The following is a 19,603-nucleotide window of genomic DNA, read 5'->3' on the forward strand; positions in this document are numbered from 1 at the left end:
GTGGAGCTGCTAACTTACTCCACGTGGAGCTCTGATACCATGTCATCTTCCCTGCTGATCAATGAGGAGAATGAGTCTTCTCTACGTTGTCTTCTCCACGTGTTCTAACCTTAACCGCCAAGACAGAGAGGACAACTCAAAAATATGACTTATTTCATTAAAAGGAGTAAACCAGTACTTATACTGGATTACATTTATCGGGTCTATTCAGACCTAATATGGTGGATCTGACCTCATAAGGGTACTTGCGCAATATAGTGAAATACAGGGTTTACTAACAAACATCATTGGATAATCCTCATTTTTGAATAGTTTTTATGAAAATCATACCTCACATATAATCTGACTCTCTCTAAATCCTGATATCAAATTTAGTTCATGTAATGGAGCAACTCAAAAGTGAAGAATAATATTAAAAACATCGAGAGAAAGGAAATCCTCAGAAATCACGACCATAAGCCCATTCAGACCATGCCATTAAATGAAATTCATGGTGAAAAATGTGAATGAGGAATAATGAACAATAGATGAACATATATCGACAGAGAAAATGGCAACAGCAGCCTCGTCATCGGCAATTGCCACTCCATGACTAGCCTTTGCGAACGCTCGTAGAATACACACATTCATGAGAAATAAACTTCCAGTTAGGGCTCTAGGATGGATGATGATCCACCATCAGTTCCATCTCTTACCCTCATCAGCCTTTCTTCATGTTGAGTCTTCCAAAAGTTCTGTAAGAACGCTTTCCCTGAAGCTAATCTACCCGTTTACTTTGTTACCAAAGTCATCAAAGGGTGAGTCTAGGAGCAGGATATTCGATTCTTAAAAATCTTCTTGCAAAATCTTTCAACATCAACTTGTCTTTTTCAGCATAGAAGCTTGCTGGTTCAGGAGCTGAATCATTCTATAAGAAGTAATTAAAAATAATGTTGGGAAGTTCTATATTGGACTTCTCTATTTTTTGTGCAGTTATCTCTAGTTCAGAATTATGTTTAAAAAAGAACTTCTTTACTTTGAATTTCCAACTTATCTAAATATAATTTTTTATGTGAAATATAACATATATAACATTCGCTTCTAATTGCCCCCGCTCTTAAAGTCGCACCTCAGAACCATTCTCGGTTGGAAAAACCAAGGCCTGCTCGAAACAAGCCTCTCTATTTTTTATGGGAGCAGAGAAGAAAGAGAATGAACCAAATGATTGTTCGAATTCTAGAAATGTTCTTCCTCACCATCGCTTCTTCTCATGCAATGTAACCATGGCAACTACAATCTCAAGACACCGCAACGCCTATTATGCAAGGAATAAATGACTTAGATCATGATATATTTTTCTTCCTCATTATTATTTTGGTTTTCATATCACGGATGTTGGTTTGTGCTATATGGCACTTCAACGAGCAAAATAATCCAATCCCACATAGGATTGTCCATGGGACTGCTATTGAGATTATTAGGGCCATATTTCCTAGAATCATCCTGATGTTAATTTCTATACCATCATTTGCTATTTTATACTCCATGGACAAGGTTGAAGTAGATCCAGCCATTAATATAAAAGCTTTTGGACATAAATGGTGCTAGAGCGCACCTCTTTACAAGGGTGATTTAAGAGCAATGGTGGTTCATGAAACATCTGGCTTACCTGTAATCACCCATTACCATTGTCGAGAGACTATAAGAACCATAGCATGCTAGAAATGGGGAGTTTAGTTGGTTAGACCTATACCCAACTCCCATCGCACTAGCCTATGGTTCCATTATTGTTTCTAGATGTACACATCCCTCGTCTCGGTGTGGAGAAATATACAAGAAATACATACTAAGCCTGAAATGTCCAATAACAGCGTTGAAGTAGTGAATAACAGCGTCGGTGTGGAGAAATACATACTAAGCCACAAAAGTGGCATAAAACTTTGGACCTAATGGATGGCTCCGTTACCCTTTGAAATGGGGGATCCCTGCTGATAACAACCACGATAGTTGTTGCAAAACTACTAGGCCAAGAGAGGAAAATTTTATCCGAAGATAACAGTTACAAAGTCAAGTTGTCCAAAGGATAACTTTCAATAGATAAATTATTAAGTTAATGAGGCGTGAGTTTACGAGCAAGGGCTTGGGAGGATAGATAAGAAGTTGAAGAGTCATTCGAATGAAAGGTTATGTTTTTTTTAGAATAAATAAAATGACAAATTAACAATGAAGGTTCTGATGGTGCAAGTTTATGAGTGACTTCAAGAGTGAAGTGACGAGTAAAAGGTCTGACATTAGGAGCGAAGAAGAATAATGCAATAACTTATGGTGGTGCCTTTCAAAGAATGATTACAAATCATTTAATAATTTGACTTTTTGTTCGTGGACAAAGTCCAATCAGGTTTTGACATAACTGACTTTTAGATCTATGGGCCGGCTAGCCTCCGTTGTTCACATGAGCATAGGAAATCTATAATCAACCGCTCCCAAATAGGTGAAGAATCACTCTTGATCTATGGGGTCTACAACTTAGACAAACTGACACACATCCCTTTCCACTACACATTTATTGAACAAAGGTTATCTTCATTTATAGAATCCATGGTGAACTAGTTGTCCCATACCTTCTGCATATCTCATGTGTGTGGAACTAGATCTTCTTTGGTTCCAACTTATATGAAGTAAGTAGGGTCGCTCCCGCTAACGTGCCTCTAACCCTTACTTCGTAGCCTTTGTTGGCTCTTACATTCATTGAGAGAGGGGATAACCACCTAACTATAGAAGAACAGTAATCCTTATAAGAGTAGGCATGAAGAGCTTTTTGGGGGGAAACTTGCAAGTAAAGTTTGGGAGGAAGCGAGCATCGACCCAACCGTATGAGTATTCAGACTAAAACAGATCTAATGATCAATCCCTCACATTTCATAGTTATACAATTCCAAAATATGATCCAAAATTGGGTCAATCAAGTTTATTAGAAGTGGACAATAGAGTGGTTGTACCAGCTAAAACTCATCTAAGTATGATTATAACATCTACTCATGTACTTCGTAGTTGGGTTGTACTTTCCTCAAGTGTCAAAATTGATGTTGTACGTGTTCATTCAAATCAGGCCTCCATTTATGTACAATGAGAAGGAGTTACCTATGGTTACTACAGTGAGAATTATGGAGCTAATCATGCCTCTACACATGCATCATGATACAAAGGCCGACCATTGAGCCCACTCTAGCTCAACCACAGCACCCAAGGTGTGATCCACCTGAGAAGCCAACTATTACAATGAGAGGCTAGAGCAATAGGCGTGAGTTTTCAAGTAGAGATAATGTAAAATGCTAAGAAGAAATCACATTAGAACTCGAGCAAAGTAGACAATTAGGATAACATAATTGAAACACAAAGCCCGAGCGATTGGTGAGTGAGTGGTTAGTGCCAAATAACGCCCTACTTGATGGCATTCCTCTTTACAACTGGCACTCGAGGAACCACGGGGCACTCCATACAGAGAGCATGAGTCGTAGGGAGGAGACACCCGCTCAAGGACCTCAATTCTCATTAGGTGGTTCAAAAATAAAGGATCTATGAAAGTCAGGCCAACCCCATCACCCTAGCAATGTGTAGTGTCCATGGGGAGGAGTTTAGAAGCCTTATAATTGCATTGACCTCCTTTTTACCTTTATGTTATGCAAGGGGGGCCAGTCCAAGATTGTATGATTATTCTAAAAAGACAACATACGCTTTCAACAGCTAGCTTTCACTCTAATTCTTAATTATTCGAGCTTCTTCATTATTTTGTTTGTGCAATAGTGAACAAAAAATGTGATGTCTCAGCTACTAGTAGTGAAACTATGCCAGTGATTAGCATCACCTCTTTCGACTAGGCATGCATCCCATTCAATAGGCATCATCAGTCGTCCTCCGTCTGCCAATGGCAATGGTCAATTGATAATCTCAATTTTAGGGGTTTAATTCATCATTGGTAATTGAGATTATTCAATAAAAATATATTTCACCATACTTGAGAGCACTTAGTTTGTGATGAGTACGGATCGTCTCCACAGGGAACAATGATTAAGGAATTAATTTCTTATGCTAGTGATGATCAACGAGAGGATAGATGAGGACAAGATTCGAAGATATGAGCTAGTGATATTGATTAAAAATACGTAAGTTATGTGTTAATTTAACTTAAAGCAAATAAAAAGTGAATGTGATGGACACGATGATGGATGATGGTATGAACGAGGATAGAGATTAGACGTGGAGTGGTACGATAGAAAGAATAGATAGACGAGATAAGAGAATATAAATGAGTAAAATGCGAGTGAAGATACGATGAAAAAGACTAATTAAGCAAATTATGATGTCGGGAAAGAAACAAGATAAGGTGAAGATACTTACCTTAGATCCTTACGTTCTGCCAGGATCACGGTAATTTACGAGTTCTGGTAAGCTCCCCCCTCTTCTCCAATGCTTTTTCCCACACACCTAGGACACCAAGAACACACTTGATGGATCTCAAAACTTACTGTCTTTCTCTCAGCCTACACAAGTAGAAAGCAAGTTCAAGATGAATTTCACAATGATCCAGGCCCATATTTTTAGATCAGAGGATATGGATGGAAAGAGGAGGGGAAGACGAAGCAGTGCTGAAAATTTCAAAAGTTATGGCCGTTTGAAGTTGTAGATCAAAAGTTATGGCCGTTTGAAGTTGAAGCAATCCTAGCCCTTGATTTCCTTCTCTCTCCTTGTCATCGACCTCATTTTCCATTTCCATTAAATAGTCCAATCGCTTGAGATTCTGTGTCATTTCGTCTTCCATGCGCACACTTTTCTAAGTCCACATGTACATGTAAAAAGGACAAAAAGAAAGGAAGAAAAGAAAGAGAAACCAAAGGGCGAAATAGAAATAATTAAAAAAGTAAGATCCCTTCTCGAGGCTGACATGGCGGTGCATCAGCGCACACCACATCGCCTCTCTCTCTTTCTTCTCTTTTTTTTTTAAACATAGGATAAGAGCGCGCCACGTGTACACGTGGCGTCCCGTCGTGTGGCCATGCCGCCTTTGTGGGAATCAAACGAGGGAGAGCAAAAAGTAGTTTTTTTGTCTTCTGCGCCTCAGTCCACGTAGCATTTATTGCGAAAAAAGGGCGTCCTTTTTTTATTCATTGATGAAGGCAAAAATGGGGTGTAAATTGTCGTTGTTATTTTTGCTTCAATCAAATAAAAATTTGTAATAGTAAACTTACTCAGATATGTATAGAGGTGAGTAAGGTCGTCTCCACAGGGATTGGCACTTAGAGATAGAATTCACTAATGAGTAGGATAGTCAACGAACACCACTAGGTGTTTGTTTTCATTTCTAAAGAAAGGTAGAGAAGAATTTAATGGTGATTTATAAAGGAAAATATCCTTACTGGTTTTATTTCGACCTCAGACTTTTAGGTATGGGAAGCAGATTAGTGATTTTAGCAAATTTTCGTAGAATTTTTAGAGGTCGAATTATAAGAGAAAATGCAGGGGCAAATTCTGGAATTCCAGATTTTTATGATTTGTTTTATAAGGAACGAGATCGAATTTCACTGCATTTCACTTCAAGATGGATTTGTAATACGGAGCATATCTTTCCAAATTTTATTACATATTTTTGGAGATTTTTTTAATTGGTGAAAAAGTATTCAAATGGGTTTTAAAAAAGATCGTTTTAAAGATTGCATGTAAGGTATTTGAAGAAATGTGTGAGAGAGTTTTCGGAAGAATTTTTTTATGTTTTTACTCGAAATCGATTTCATTCGATTTCGAGGAAAACGTTTGATGAGATTAATCGTTCTTTCTTGAAACTGTACGAATTATGGAAAATAAAAAAAAATAATAAACCAAAGTACTTACCAGATTTCTGCGCCAATTCGGGATCGCCGGAGGCTCCTGATCCTTCCCTGGCCGCGTCGTCCTTCAGGTAAGCTCTCTGCTCCTCTGTCCTCTCTTATCTCTTCCTGATCTCCCTTCAGGTCGTGGCGCTGTCACTGCCGTTGACCGAGAGATTCCAAAGAGTTGAGAAAAAGGCGGAGGATCTTCCCTCCATTGTTAATTTTGATTTCAAAATGGGCGTTCAGTTCGGCGACGAAAATATGTCTTTTTCTACAAATTATTGTCATTTTATAGGTCAGGAGTGGTCCTAAGACCATCCTGACCGGTATGGGATATCTCCGGCGAAGTTTCTGACGGCGAATCGGTGGAAATCCGCCTTTCGTCGCTGGATTGACTTTGCCAGCGACAGAGATGGCGGGTGGAAGAAGGCAATCAGCGGTCGTTCTGACCGTCCGATTTCCTTTCTAGAGAATCCAACGGCTGCAATTAAATCGTAGCCGTGGACCCCCATTAGTTACGGTGGACCCTTGCTCCATCATCGGTTCCACGTCAGCGTCGGCTGCCCATGTTTTCCCCTCTGATTTGTCCACGATGGAGCTCCACGCTGAGCTGTCAACCTGAAATAAAAGAAAACAAATGTAATATATACGGGCGATCTTGACCATTCGATCTTCCCAGGGAAGATCGACGGTCAAGATTAAAATGTGGCTTTAAGTAAAGCCCGTTTTGGTCCGGGCTTCGGGCCGCATTAGCTCGAAGCCCGAACAGCTTTGTTTCTTTTTTTTCTTCTTTATGATCGCGGCCCGACTCATTCTCTTTATCGCTGACCCGGCGGCCCGAGCGCGTTTGAGATATGGGATTCCGTAATCCCATATTGAGGATTTCAAAAAGAGCGCTTGGTATATAAATGTTTCAAATCCTTGCAACATTAGATCCACACTTACCTCTGGTGCTGACGGATCTCCTTGACTGGTAATGATGCGCGACCGTTGGCTGGATTTGCGATGTGCGTGCCGCCTGCGGCCGCGGCCTTGGCTATGGCTGCAGGTAGTGCATGCGGTGCGCTTGGCCCTGGCTGCGGCTTGGCTGAGGCCCCTTTTTCTCTTAATTTTTATTTATATATTTTTTATTCTCTTATTTAACAATCAAATGTCTTAATATGCTTATAAATGAAAAAATGGCATAAAAATGTGAAGTTTTACACAATGAATGGATCTTTGCATAAAAGTGGGATTTTAACCTAAAATGCATGTTTGTTTCATTTAAAAATACTTCATAACCCCTTATTACATGTAGTTTTTGCACACATGAATAGTGACTCGTCATTCGTCAATCTCATCCAGCGCAGAAAAAAATAAAGAAGGCTTTTTGTTAGTCATAAATGCAATCATTGCTTCGCGAATCACGAAATGATAATTGCCTGGCTAATTATTCGCTTACACCAATCATTAACTCAGCTAATGATTGGCTGCGCCAATCATCATAGAGCACTAAGAATCATCGTCATTCGACGAATCGAAGGATGACACGTGGCGGTGCAAAAAAGGGACTAAAATATTTTTAAAATTCATATTAAATAAAATAAAAGCCCAAAAATACTTATAAATATATATTTCGACATAGAAAAATCATATATTTCCAAATTTAGTGTCAAAAAATTCCCAAAAAATCATATATGTCTCAAAAATTATATTCTTGTAGAATCAGAAAATTCCCAAAAAATACACAAAAAATGTAGAAAATTCCTTCTAAAAAATAGATTTAATAATTTTAAGCTTGATAACATGCAAATGTGAGCAATTTAATGCTGACAAACATGTAAATATGATCATATAAGGTACTAAAAATGCATGTTATCATCAATCCTAGTATGATGTAGACAGATGACATATACAACTTTCTCAACAATTATCACGATGAGGATGGAGGGTCTCAAATGGGTTATGACAAGTTCTTTGGTGAGTGGTGACTACTGGCATTCTCTAACAAGGGTAGATGTTGCCACTGGCCGGTGGCGGTGTTCTTTGGGCAGGTCTCACAATTGACGGTGACACTAGCGTAAAGTAGGCTTGTTGGATGAATGACGAACCATCATCCTCAGTCTGAAATTCATCATCCTCGTCTTCTAAAGCAATGGACAAATGATTGAATGAATTGTATTTAGTCATGCATCATCAATCATCCATCACAAATGATTGATGAAGAGAATGATGGATCAGATGTCAAGGATGACAGAAATATATATATTAAATATATATATATGTATTTATAGACAGGGGAAATGAATGTCTAGGACAAGAATAATCATCGAGGATGGGGATGAAGACCACCAAGGACGAGGATGATGACCGCCAAGAATGGGAATGACAACCGCCAGTGTCGGGATGACAACTGTCGAAGACGGGGATGATGACAATCGATGGCGGGGATGATGATCATTGAGGATAGGACAAACCGTCGTGTACGAGGAGATGATTTGTCAGGATGTGAAATATGAGCGTCGATGATAGGGAATGATGATTGTCGACGATGGGGATGAAGTCCACCCATGACAAGGACAACGACCATCAATGGCAAGGATGATGGGCATTGAGGATGGGAATGAGGACCACTGAGGACGAGGATCGTGATCATGGAGGATGTGAATGACAATTGCTGACGATGGGATGATTGTTGTGGACATTTAAATTTTGACATAGAGTGAGTAAAATTTGAAAAAAACATGTATTATGCCCAAAAAACAAAATAAAAAGGTCAACTTGCAAAGGATTTATTACTTATATTAATGCTCATGGAATCTTGATGTTCAGGCCTGGCTCATAGAAGGATGTTGCAATAACCAAGAAAAGTGGAGTTAGATGTAAGTTAAAATGTTGAGCAGTCGTTAAAAATAATAATTACCTCATTATATTCTAGGATGAAGATACATCATTTTCCTTGTGTAATGAAGTTCCTGATCACATCCAATAGTGTAATGCACACAACAACTCGATACTTTCCACATCTATGAGTGGTATTTTGTATGTCAAGACATTACTTCCCAATCAAAAGAACTGCACCATTGGTGTACTTGTTGACGACATCAAGAGGTACTCCATCTCCAACATTGCTAGATGTTGATAACATCGCACACCAGAGTCCATCCATCATTTCATAGGGTTTTCATCATCTCCAATTAAGGACTCTGAGATGTAGGCCTCAGGCTCCTATATGGGTTCTGCCTTCGGATTGGATTTGGTGCCAACTCGGACCTCCTTGATCATCTTAGCAATTATGAGAGCATGTTAGTAACTAACTTCCAAAACTTACCCACCCACTAGAGTGGGATGCTCATCATGCTTAAGTGAGCATTAGAGACACAATACACAATCACAATCACAATCACAATTTGATATAGTCTTGATCACGATAAGAACCATGGTTGTCGTGACCACCTTTGAACTACTTACATAATGAGTTGCATCAAAAAATATTTCAAATATGTTGTAAAAATTCTCTAACATAGCCCACTCTTGAAGCTCAATGTTGTAGTTGGTCGCAATCGTAGAGAGGACTGTATGTGCCATTTGGTCAAGTACCTCCCTCTTATCTATGGCACCACACAACACAATGTATGCTGAGTTTCACCTTATTGGGCAATCTAGCACAATTTGTTGGTGTTTGGCATTGAAATATTCTTGCATATCTAGACGTAGCTTACCTTCTTCTAAGGTGAACCAAAGATAGTTTTTACAAGTTCACAAACTTGCACCATTGCCTCCCAAGGGAGGTCACACAATGTTGATATGACATGTCAATTGAATCTCTCTCTTCGTTACTCACACAATGCTCTGTGTCTATTTGAATCACACAAAGGCTTCTTAGGATCAATTGCACAATCAAGTTCAAGATGTGTGTCACACGTTAGTGAAAATTTAGATATTTATATTCTCTATATAAATATGTATGATAATAAAAAAAATTGATCACACCGTCAACCAAATGTTGAAATCTTCTAGGACCTCCAAAATGGGCTGGCTCATTGTCAACCCATCATGTTTATCTTCAGAATTCTGTAGGCCAAGGACATGCTCTTGATGCTTCCGTTCAATGTCAATTCAATGGGCTGTTACATATTAAAGGTCATAGCCATTATCTGTAGTCCAAGCTTCCACCGTGAGGGACACAAAATGTACATCATTAAACCTATTTTTCAAGCGTCACCTTTAGTTGAGTGTACACTATCCTATCAACCGATTTACCATCCATGCATCTTTATGTTGGCATGTGCTCTAAATCACCATGCCCGTAAAAAATCTGCTTAGTCAGAAAATGACCATGACAATACATCACCGAAGATAAGTCATGGAATCTCCTAATCCTCTAGAGTGACGATGATGTTGTACTGTGTTGCGGACAACACATTGGAAGATGGTTTTGGGATAGATTTTTTCGAACTCATTGCGGCTTTGAGTTCATCATGTATCTTACGATGAATTATCTATAGGTGTTGCTGAAAAAGCATTTGAACTCACGATTTTACTCCATTGTACGTGCACTTTGATCGTAGAGTTTATGACACAATATACTTCACATACATACTTCGAGTTGTCCACTAGCGTGAAGTACTCATATATTTTTTCTCTAAGTGGCCTCCACCAATTTTGACTTGGCTCTTCACGCAAGTCATACGATCATTTACTACCTCCATTGCCTACTAATGTTGCTCAAGTTTATCATGATGTGGCAGCACATTATCCACACTGAACTCCATAAATTTACTATTTCCCTCAGTCAAAATACAATGAAGATTTTTCAATAAAATAGTAAAATGTAGCGGAGTTTAAAAATATTAGAACAAGAATATTATAGATAGTTTAAGAGGTCTAATTTGGTGCATTGATATTTTTACCGCAGATATGAAAATAAACAACATTTTAGAATAAATAAAGAAGATATGCCATTATGAAGAGAAAGGGATGTTGCATAAAATAATTTACTAGAAGAATTGAATTAATACCATAAGAATTCAACCTCTAGAGAAATATTTGTGACACTTAGAGTGTAACACTTGGGGATGACAATGTAGTCAAGAGGAAAGTCCAAAAGGCTGTCCTTGAGAGAAAATAACATCCCATGTTTTCTTGTGCTGGTGAGATGGTATCCAAGACTGAATGCCTTGACTGGAAACTCTTCCAATATTTTAATATTTAAGTACTTAGCTTATTGGAAACTCACACCTTGAATAAGCTTTTTTCAAACAGATATATACTCTCTCTTTTTCAAAAAAATTCATGTTCAAAAGACTAAAATGCGGGCTCTGTGACAGACGATGGGCATTCTGCTCGTCACTCATCATCAAGGATAAAGAAGCTGTCAGTGTGATTTTGTCATCCGTCCATCAGCGTTGACAATAACATAATCATCCTGATTTTGTCATCCCTCCATCAAGATTGACGCTGACATTGACTCCTGTTGTTTGATGAAGATGTCATGATCATGATTTCGTCATCCGGACGACTTCTGACTGAAACGGAACGAAAGTACAGAATCTGTGACGGGCGACGGACGTTCTTCTCGTCATCCGTCATCAGTTCGGTCCGGATCCGGTCCCTCCATATGGTCCTGTTAACTCGAAAAAGTCGGGTCGATCGGGTTTTCGAGAATCCGATGGGTAGGTTCGGACCCATCGAATCCGAAACAAACCCTTTTATAGGAAAACCCGGAATTGCCCCACCTCTTTTTCCCCCATTGTGACACTCGCCGGCTTCTCCTCCGCGATTTCGATCAGTTCCTGCCTTGCTGTTCTACGTAGATCAGGCTTCCTCGTCTTGGCGATTTCTCAGGTATTTCCTTGTCGATTACATCTGGTGTTTCTCTTCGCTGGTTAATTCGTTGTTTGGGAATCGAAATTGCTTTCCTCTTCAATTTCATATGAATTCATTAATTATGAATATATGAAGATCTGAATCGCTGAATCAAATATATTTTCCTTTTTTTATCTCTCTGTTTCTGTAAGTTCTCGTTCCCAGGAATTGGAAATGCGTTTGGATTTGTTTCTTTGTACAGCGTTCTTACTTTCGAATTGGTATTGTTGGCTTGAAATTTCGCCATCATCTTAGGTTTCTGATCTCGATTTTCGCAAGTATTCTTGGTTTTTTTTCCTCTCTTTCTCTGTTGATCAATTCTCTCTATCCCTCTCTGACTCTTTCCGAATTTCTCGCTCTGTTTTTTGGGTCTATCTCTGACTTTCAGTGTCGAGGTTTTTAATTGGGTGGAGTGATTGACGAACTGGTGCTGCAGGAGACGCGATGGGATTCTTGGCGACGACAATCATCTTCATTCTCATCGGCGTCGTCGCCTCTCTCTCCACCCTGATCTGCTGCAACCGGGGGCCGTCCACCAACCTGTGATGCCTCGTACCCTTGCCTTTGATGTTTATCTCGTTTTTTCCCCTTGATTATCTGAGTGCGGAGGATTTATGAAACACTTCTTCCTGTTTTTCGCTTCTTGTTGCTTTTATCTAGCCGGGGAGTACAATTTTCGTCAGATCTGTATGGATCTTTGTTTTTGACGCTATCCCATCTCCGTTAACATCTAACTATGAATCTTGAAAGATTTTAAGACTTCATAGGAAATGGTTGAGACAGTTTTTTACAGGAAAAAACGAATAGTAGATTTTCAAACCAACGTTATACGCAGTTTTTGCATTTACACATCATATGGATCTCATATAGCCGTCTATCTGTTGGAGATTTCTGAACCATTCCTCATAAAATACGTGGGCGAGTGCGAAGACAAAAGTGTACTCTGATAGTCGCGGTCAAATTATTCCTTTTTAATATGTTGAATTTCCTGAAATTCATCGACTCCTTGGTTCGAGCATACTGTCAACTTCTTTTTTATCAATGGGGAACTTTGTATTGTGTCCAGAAATTTTTTTTCCATTTCTCAAAGTCGTTGCATTCGGATGAAGTTCCAGAAACGGCAATCTGCTGGGTCAGTACATTGTATAAGCTCAAAGAGCTATTATTGTGGGTATTTATTGAAATCTATAATGTGATAGCACATACTTCGCCTAAATTCGTCTTCCAATAACTGATGCAAAGTCAACCGTGAATCGGGTTTTACTTATCCATTTTGAATTTAAGTTTTATCTTCTAGCTCATGTAGCCATGCTGTTAAACCTTCTTGAGACCGTTTTCTGAGGATTAGGATATAAATCCGGGCCTTCGTGAATATTTCTCCACAGTCAGTTAAAAAAATTGATGAATCCCACTTATCATTTGAATCAATCTTTGACCTGTATCGGACATCAGAAAGCTGGTAGCAGTTGAAATTTCTGGTTTTCTACGTTGTGGCCCAATTTATTGTGTTTGTCAAGGATATTAAATATTCTTAGTTTTTAATCTTATCTCTCTTTTTTCAGTTGAAAATGAATTTTAGATTTCCGTCGTCATTATTGGGTACGGTTTCAGGGATTTATTTTGAACAATCTGATTTTTTCTTCAGGTTTCATCTGACTTTGGTCATCACGGCAACTGCTTGTTGTTGGATGATGTAAGTTTTCTTTCTCGTCATCCTGCAAAGAAACTTTCCTTTTATTTTGAAAATATTTCAATGTGGTATTACCAAAATCTCTCTATTTTGAAATTAGATAGGTCCTCCTCATTACCACTTTAATTTTTCTCCATTGCGAATTCTGGTAAAGACTGATAAATTTAGAAAAGCCTATTTCCTCAAAGAAACACCCTATGCTATGATACAGCCTAAATGGGTGTGTCACTTGAATGTATGATGTGACCCAAGATACTTGAAGATAGAGAGAGATAAGGGTTCCCAGGGTTGAAGATGAGGATGTGAAGGGTAAGAGGATGACAGAAGATAGCCAAGGAAGAGCCGCTGCTCTTCAGAGGACGTTGCTGGCAGAGAGAGAGAGAGAAGAGAGTCATGACCCGTTAGAGAGAGAGAGGACAAGGGCAGGGTTACTCATGTTTGAATTCTTGCCCTCCTTGGTCTTGAGGAGGGGCTTTAGATGCTCCGTTGGTGGGCTGGGCCTCCTGATTGGGCCCTGTTTAACACTTGGCTTTCTTCCTTTTGTAGACCGGCTTCGGATCATATGATGCTAAAATTGTCTTTAACTATTTTGGGACAGAGAAAGAGAGAGAGAGAGAGAGACATAAATATAAATACTGGGAGGAATAGGAGTTCTGTATTTAGCTACAATTTTTATTTTATACACTGCACGGGGTTATATTTTTATTTTAATAGGAGTTCTAGGCAGTAGTTTGATTTTTGAAACATTAGCTAATTAATTATCTCCGAGCATTAGAAAGATTATTTTATTTTGGGTTCATTATTACTTTTGCTGTCAAATTAGTAATAATACCCTTGTGTGCATGGTTCCCTGATACACATGGGGAAGCACATTACAGTACATGTAAGGATTGGTCATTGGGGATCAATAGAGGCTACATTTTATGAGATCTGTAAGAGGTTGGAGGAAAAAGAAGCACGGATGGTTTATTTATCACCAAGTAGAGATAAAAATTATTCAATAGGGGCATGCAATTATTCTGGAAGAACAGTATCTTCTGTTGAGAATTCCTGACTATGGCCTGGGGACGGGTTTGTCTTTTAGAGCCTCTCTACTCTAATTCCTTTTCATGGATATTATGATGCCCATTATCCATTGTGGTTGCTCACTGCTGACAATGAAGAGACAAGCCTGTATCTCTCTCCTGCTCTCCTCATCACTCTTTCCCTCTATCTCTCTATCCCCTCCTAGCTTGTTTCAGATTATGTCTGTATGGGATTTACCCTGTCGATCACTAACTGATAGGGAAATATCCCTACTACTGCTGTGAGATTAATCACTAATGAATCGCAAGACTTACTTATGATTTCAGTTTTTGGTTTCTAATCAAAATTGTGTTGGTTTTTTCTGTCCATCTTGCCGGATTTGTGTTTAATAATCTACCGATGGCAATTGTCAGAAGAATGTTGGAGTAATCAAATGATTATTTATGTTTCTGAAATGGTGATTGACTAGGTGATCAGGCCCCTAAGCGTGGCATTTTGGTAATACTGAACGCTTTGAATTTTACTTTGTGGGCTTCACAGCAACTGATTTTTACTCTGCCCCATTCTATGCAATAGGTGGATTGATTTTTATGGCCGGTCTTTTGGCTGGGTCAATGGATCCTCCAAGAGCTCTATTGAGGAGATCAGCTAACTGGGTCCAATCTTGTTCAGGCCAAGTAAATTGATCTACTGTGCCAATCAAATCATCAATCAGGCCTTTCCAATTACCTAATGTGTCAATATGATCCAGTCAATAGGATCATATCCCATACCATAGTTGAGTGGAGACCTACATGGAAGCCTTCCTAGTGCACATCATAATATCCTAAGATTTACAGAGAACCAGAATTCTGGCATAATAGCACTTTTATGGATGTCTCCTCAAATCTCACAAGATGCTCATCACTGAAGGTGCAAAATATGTCCAGTGACCAACACTGGCAGAACACACCAGTAGCAAATGAGACATTTGGGAATGTAATGGTTAAACAGGTCATTTCAGTCACCAGTTGGCAATGGAGACCGGCATGTCCAGCTTATTGTTTTGATCCTTTGAAAGGTATAATTTTTTGTGATATGATCCAATCCCCCCAATTGTATCCTCTGCATTCTAGCCCATTGGGGGCACTTTTGTCATTTGGTGATTTAAGATAGATGACTTCCTTTCTCTATAAATACGTGTAGCCCTCAATTTAGGAGGGGAGTCAAGAATTAATGTAAGATCATCCTCTTGGCTCACTATCTCAATCCACCATTTCTCAGTCCCATCCCCCTTGGCTGTCCAGTGATCCCCTTGTTGAGAACCTTCCATAGATTGGAGAGATAATACAAGACGGGTGGATGAAGAAGTAATAGAGGACAAGTGGAGAAGAAGAAGATTGAAAAGAACAAATAGTAATATCTTCTTTCCTTAACCAAAATGTTCAAACGGATTTGCATATATTTATAGGCTCGGACTAAGTACGGGCTTTTACTAGCCGTTATAACAGCTAGTTACCAAATAATCAAATCCGAGAAATCCTAGCCGTTAGAACTGCGTTCTGGTGGCTAATTTGTGGTTGATCGTAGCCACAGATTCATCTGACAGAGCGGGTCTGAGTTACGTGTTCCTTGCTGATTTGTTGTGCCATTAAGTGATAGCTGATTGGCTAGAGATGAGCAGGTCTTTGACTCCTGGGTTTCAATACCCCTGCCCCATGATCGTCTCATCAGATCTTCAACTAGCTCCCCTCCAGTCCGATCCCTACCACTGCTGATTGGCTCTTTTCTAGTCGTCGACAACCCCCGTCCCCACGATCGTAGGCCTTCATCGTGTCTTCAGGCGACTCGTCCGTGGTTGATCCCTCCCTCCTCCGTTTGAACCCTCCAATCATTCCCATTCTACTCATTTCTGAAATGGTGATTGTAGATCTTGTCGGGCCCTTTCAGTCAGCATTCATCCAAGGCCGAGAATTAGATGACATCACAGAAGTGGCGGTTGAAATCATAACGGCTTGGCAGAAAGAGGGGAATAAAGGCTTCATGTGGAAATTTAACTTTGCAACGGCATACAACTCTCTTAACTAGGACTTTGCGACTCTCTTCATGTGGGCCTCAAATAGGAAGAGTAAATTCCCAATTGAATGGGTGCAATGGGTTAGAATGTGTGACTTCCCTCTCATTTTCATTGTTAGTGAATTGCAGACTGATGGATCCATCCGCAAAAAGGGGTCAGAGAGGGATGTCCCTTATCACCATTACTATTCGTCCTAGCAGTCGATGCCCTGGCCACCCGTACTGTCAACACATGTGCACAAAGCTTGCTGGAGGGCATTCAGACAGAGAACTACCCCACATGCATTCTGCTACTCTAATATGTAGGCGACACCAACTTCTTCATGGAGAGCTCAATGGGGGAAGCTCGAAACATTTAATCGTTATTGCACCTATTTGCAGATTTTCCGACTGCAGATTAATCGATCCTAATCAGCTTTCATGGGGTTTGGCCTATCGCATAAGGAAGAGGTACAATGCTTTAGGCTTTAGGGACACTTATAGTGCCATTACCCATGCGCTATTTGGGATTGGCCCTAACGACAGACTAGGCACCAGTGATTGAAAGTGGAGAGGAAACAGGAGGGTGAGCAGAGCCGTGTGCTGTCAAGAGCAGGCTGGCTGGTATTGTCACGATCAGTGCTCTCCACAATTCTGATATTTTATCTTTTGGTTTTTAAGTTGTCCAAGGAGGTTGAAAGGTGCCTGGAATCCGTGCTAAGGCCTTTTTGGAAAGACTCTGTGGGGAGGAACAGTAGGAGAACAGATATGGCCACGGTTAGTAATGTGTCACAAATGTACACAAGGCAAGGAAGATTGCTCTCATCTATTCTTCCAAGGTCTGTTCGCCTGGGCAATATGGAGCTTGCAGATGCTTACCAGCGTGGATGTGGCATCCGATGAGACATCCTGGGGCACAATCCAAGGAGGTGCATGCAGGGGATATTTAGAGTCATGTATTTCATAATCGTATATGTTTTTAAATTCGGGTCTATAAGACTCTTGCATTCTTTCGTTCTCTCTCCTTTCTCTCTGTCTATCTCTTTTCCCCTTTCCCTTGATCATTCTGCAGTTCCCGATCTCGTTGTGATTGCACCACAGTTGATCTTCAACTGGTTTATCCCACAGTCAATCTCTAAATAGTCTCTGATGGATTTCTCTCTTCCTGTCCCTCAACAATTCCCTTCCTCTGTCATCATCACCTCATTACCACTACTTGTGATGGCTCGTCCCCATTCAACCCTTGCCTTGAGAGGAAGCCTAAATCAAGTTACCTATCACCTGAACCATCCGAGAGGTCAGGGAGGGTTTGGCATACATTAACCCATATGTCAACATTAATGTCATCGACCCTTGTAAACATTTATCACTTGATGTTGCCACTGTCCTTCAAAGTCAACCATCATATTTGATTAGAAAAAATGTTCACCATAACATTGTCATGCCAATGTCAACATCAACCACCCTCGGGCACATGGATGATGTTGTTGCAATAAGTTTTTAGACTGACATACCTGGGACATTGACGACATCATTGACGATCTTTGGCATTGATGCCATCATCGATTAAAGGTCAATCACTCATCGTAAATGTCATACATTCTCATTGTTAGGATGTGCCGAGTCCTAAGAGCAGGCCAGGATTGGGTTGACTTTGGGTAGGTTTTGGACAGCAGGTCAGGGGTGGGGTCAACTTGAGTCCAGGGTCAAAGGGGGCAGGTCAGGTGTCAGGTTTTAACTTGGAGCGGGTGAAGTGGCCGTCGGTGCCAACACCTGATCTGGGCGAGGATCTGTGCCTAATCCATATGGAAGTATCATATATAGCTTAGAATTAGATAATCCCAAACCTACCTTATTTATTTCAACATATTAAGCATGGCTACTTTTCTCGTGACTGTCAACATCAAGCCTAATGGTAGCAGCGTGCAGCTGTTAATGACACTGTCGAGTGAATAATTATAGATAACAGAAGTTCACAATGAGGCCAATGTCAGCAGACCTAGCTGGACAGAAGCCCAACTGAAGTCACTTGGCCATTGTGAGCCTCGGCGCCGGGTTTAGGTAAGAAGCAACCCACATTGGTTGCTAAATGACTGCAATCTGAGCTCTGACAGCATTTAACTTCTGGAAACAGTTATAAGAGAGAGAAAGAGAGCTCTACAGTTATTCCATCATTGCTGGAGAAAGATATATTTATATATATATCTATGTGTATATTCAAATAACTCTTTTTTCCTATAGGAAAACACAGAATAATATCTAGTTAGCTTGGACAATTAGTATATTTTTTTACAACTATATGTTGACATGATCCCACGTCGGGTCTATGTCCGCTTAAGGCCCAATAAGGGACTCAAAGGGAAGACTGGAGCCCAGATCCCTGAAGAGCTACTTAACCCGTCAAGTCCCTCTGGGTTATGGCAAGAAGACAGTATCCCAAGTGAGCCTCTCTCTCTCTCTCTCTCTCTCTCTCTCTCTCTCCTCCAATCCGTTCCCCTTCCTCTTCATTCAGTCGCACTCATCTCTCCCACTGCTTGCAGGCCTCTCCTAGCTGCTAGCAATGACTGTTCAGGGCGCTCCGTCGCCCCTTCTGCTCGGCCTCGCCTCCCTCCTGCCCCCGTTCTCTCTTCTCATCTCTCTTCCTTCTCATCCATCAGACATTTGAGACTCTAAGTTTGATTGAAGCTTTGTGTTACATTTGGTTTATACCATACGTTTTCAAAATTATTTTTATTTTTTTGAATGCTAAAAGGCTGTTATCCGAAAAGATCGGGAACCACCCAGCGAATACATGACTCAAGCCCTAAGGCTCATTTATGTTTTCAAAATTATAATTAGTATATTTTGTTACTCTTTGCCAGGTGGGCGATTGTTTATCTGGCGCAGTTGAACCCGCTTATCGTTCCGATACTCAACGAAGGAGAGTGAGCGGGGCCATCCACATCATCCTCTTGTGTGCTATATATTAGGTTCAAGATGACGCATGGCGCTGGGTAATTTCTGTATCCACCCTTCATAATGCTTTATTGTTTGTATACCCTCGTGTTCATTTCTTCCCCCATTTATTATTTCCTTTCATGTTTGCCGCGTCAGGCCGTCAGACAGCGGAAACGGTTACAAATTCAATATTCGTGAATAAAATGGCCAAGAATTATTTCATCTA

At 40.1% G+C, this 19,603-nt stretch overlaps 1 protein-coding gene and 1 pseudogene across 2 annotated transcripts; both read left to right on the forward strand.

Annotated features, from left to right (window-relative positions):
- The first annotated feature begins 1,200 nt into the window (after nucleotides 1-1,200).
- LOC144712514 (cytochrome c oxidase subunit 2-like) lies at nucleotides 1,201-12,110 on the forward strand (annotated as a pseudogene).
- On the forward strand, nucleotides 11,561-19,603 carry LOC144712196 (ATPase, V0 complex, subunit E). 2 transcript variants are annotated; one of them, XM_078586399.1, is made up of 5 exons: nucleotides 11,561-11,669; nucleotides 12,127-12,232; nucleotides 13,336-13,383; nucleotides 18,780-18,880; nucleotides 18,981-19,176. In XM_078586399.1, the coding sequence occupies exons 2-5, from the start codon at nucleotides 12,135-12,137 to the stop codon at nucleotides 18,989-18,991; spliced, it is 258 nt and encodes an 85-aa protein (XP_078442525.1). In that variant the 5' UTR covers nucleotides 11,561-11,669; nucleotides 12,127-12,134; the 3' UTR covers nucleotides 18,992-19,176. The 2 variants fall into 2 exon arrangements, with proteins under 2 accessions (XP_078442525.1, XP_078442526.1); XM_078586400.1 differs by lacking the exons at nucleotides 18,780-18,880; nucleotides 18,981-19,176 and adding an exon at nucleotides 19,302-19,603.

The sequence above is a fragment of the Wolffia australiana genome, chromosome 14, assembly GCF_029677425.1.
Source record: "Wolffia australiana isolate 7733 chromosome 14, ASM2967742v1".
NCBI lineage: Eukaryota > Viridiplantae > Streptophyta > Magnoliopsida > Alismatales > Araceae > Wolffia > Wolffia australiana.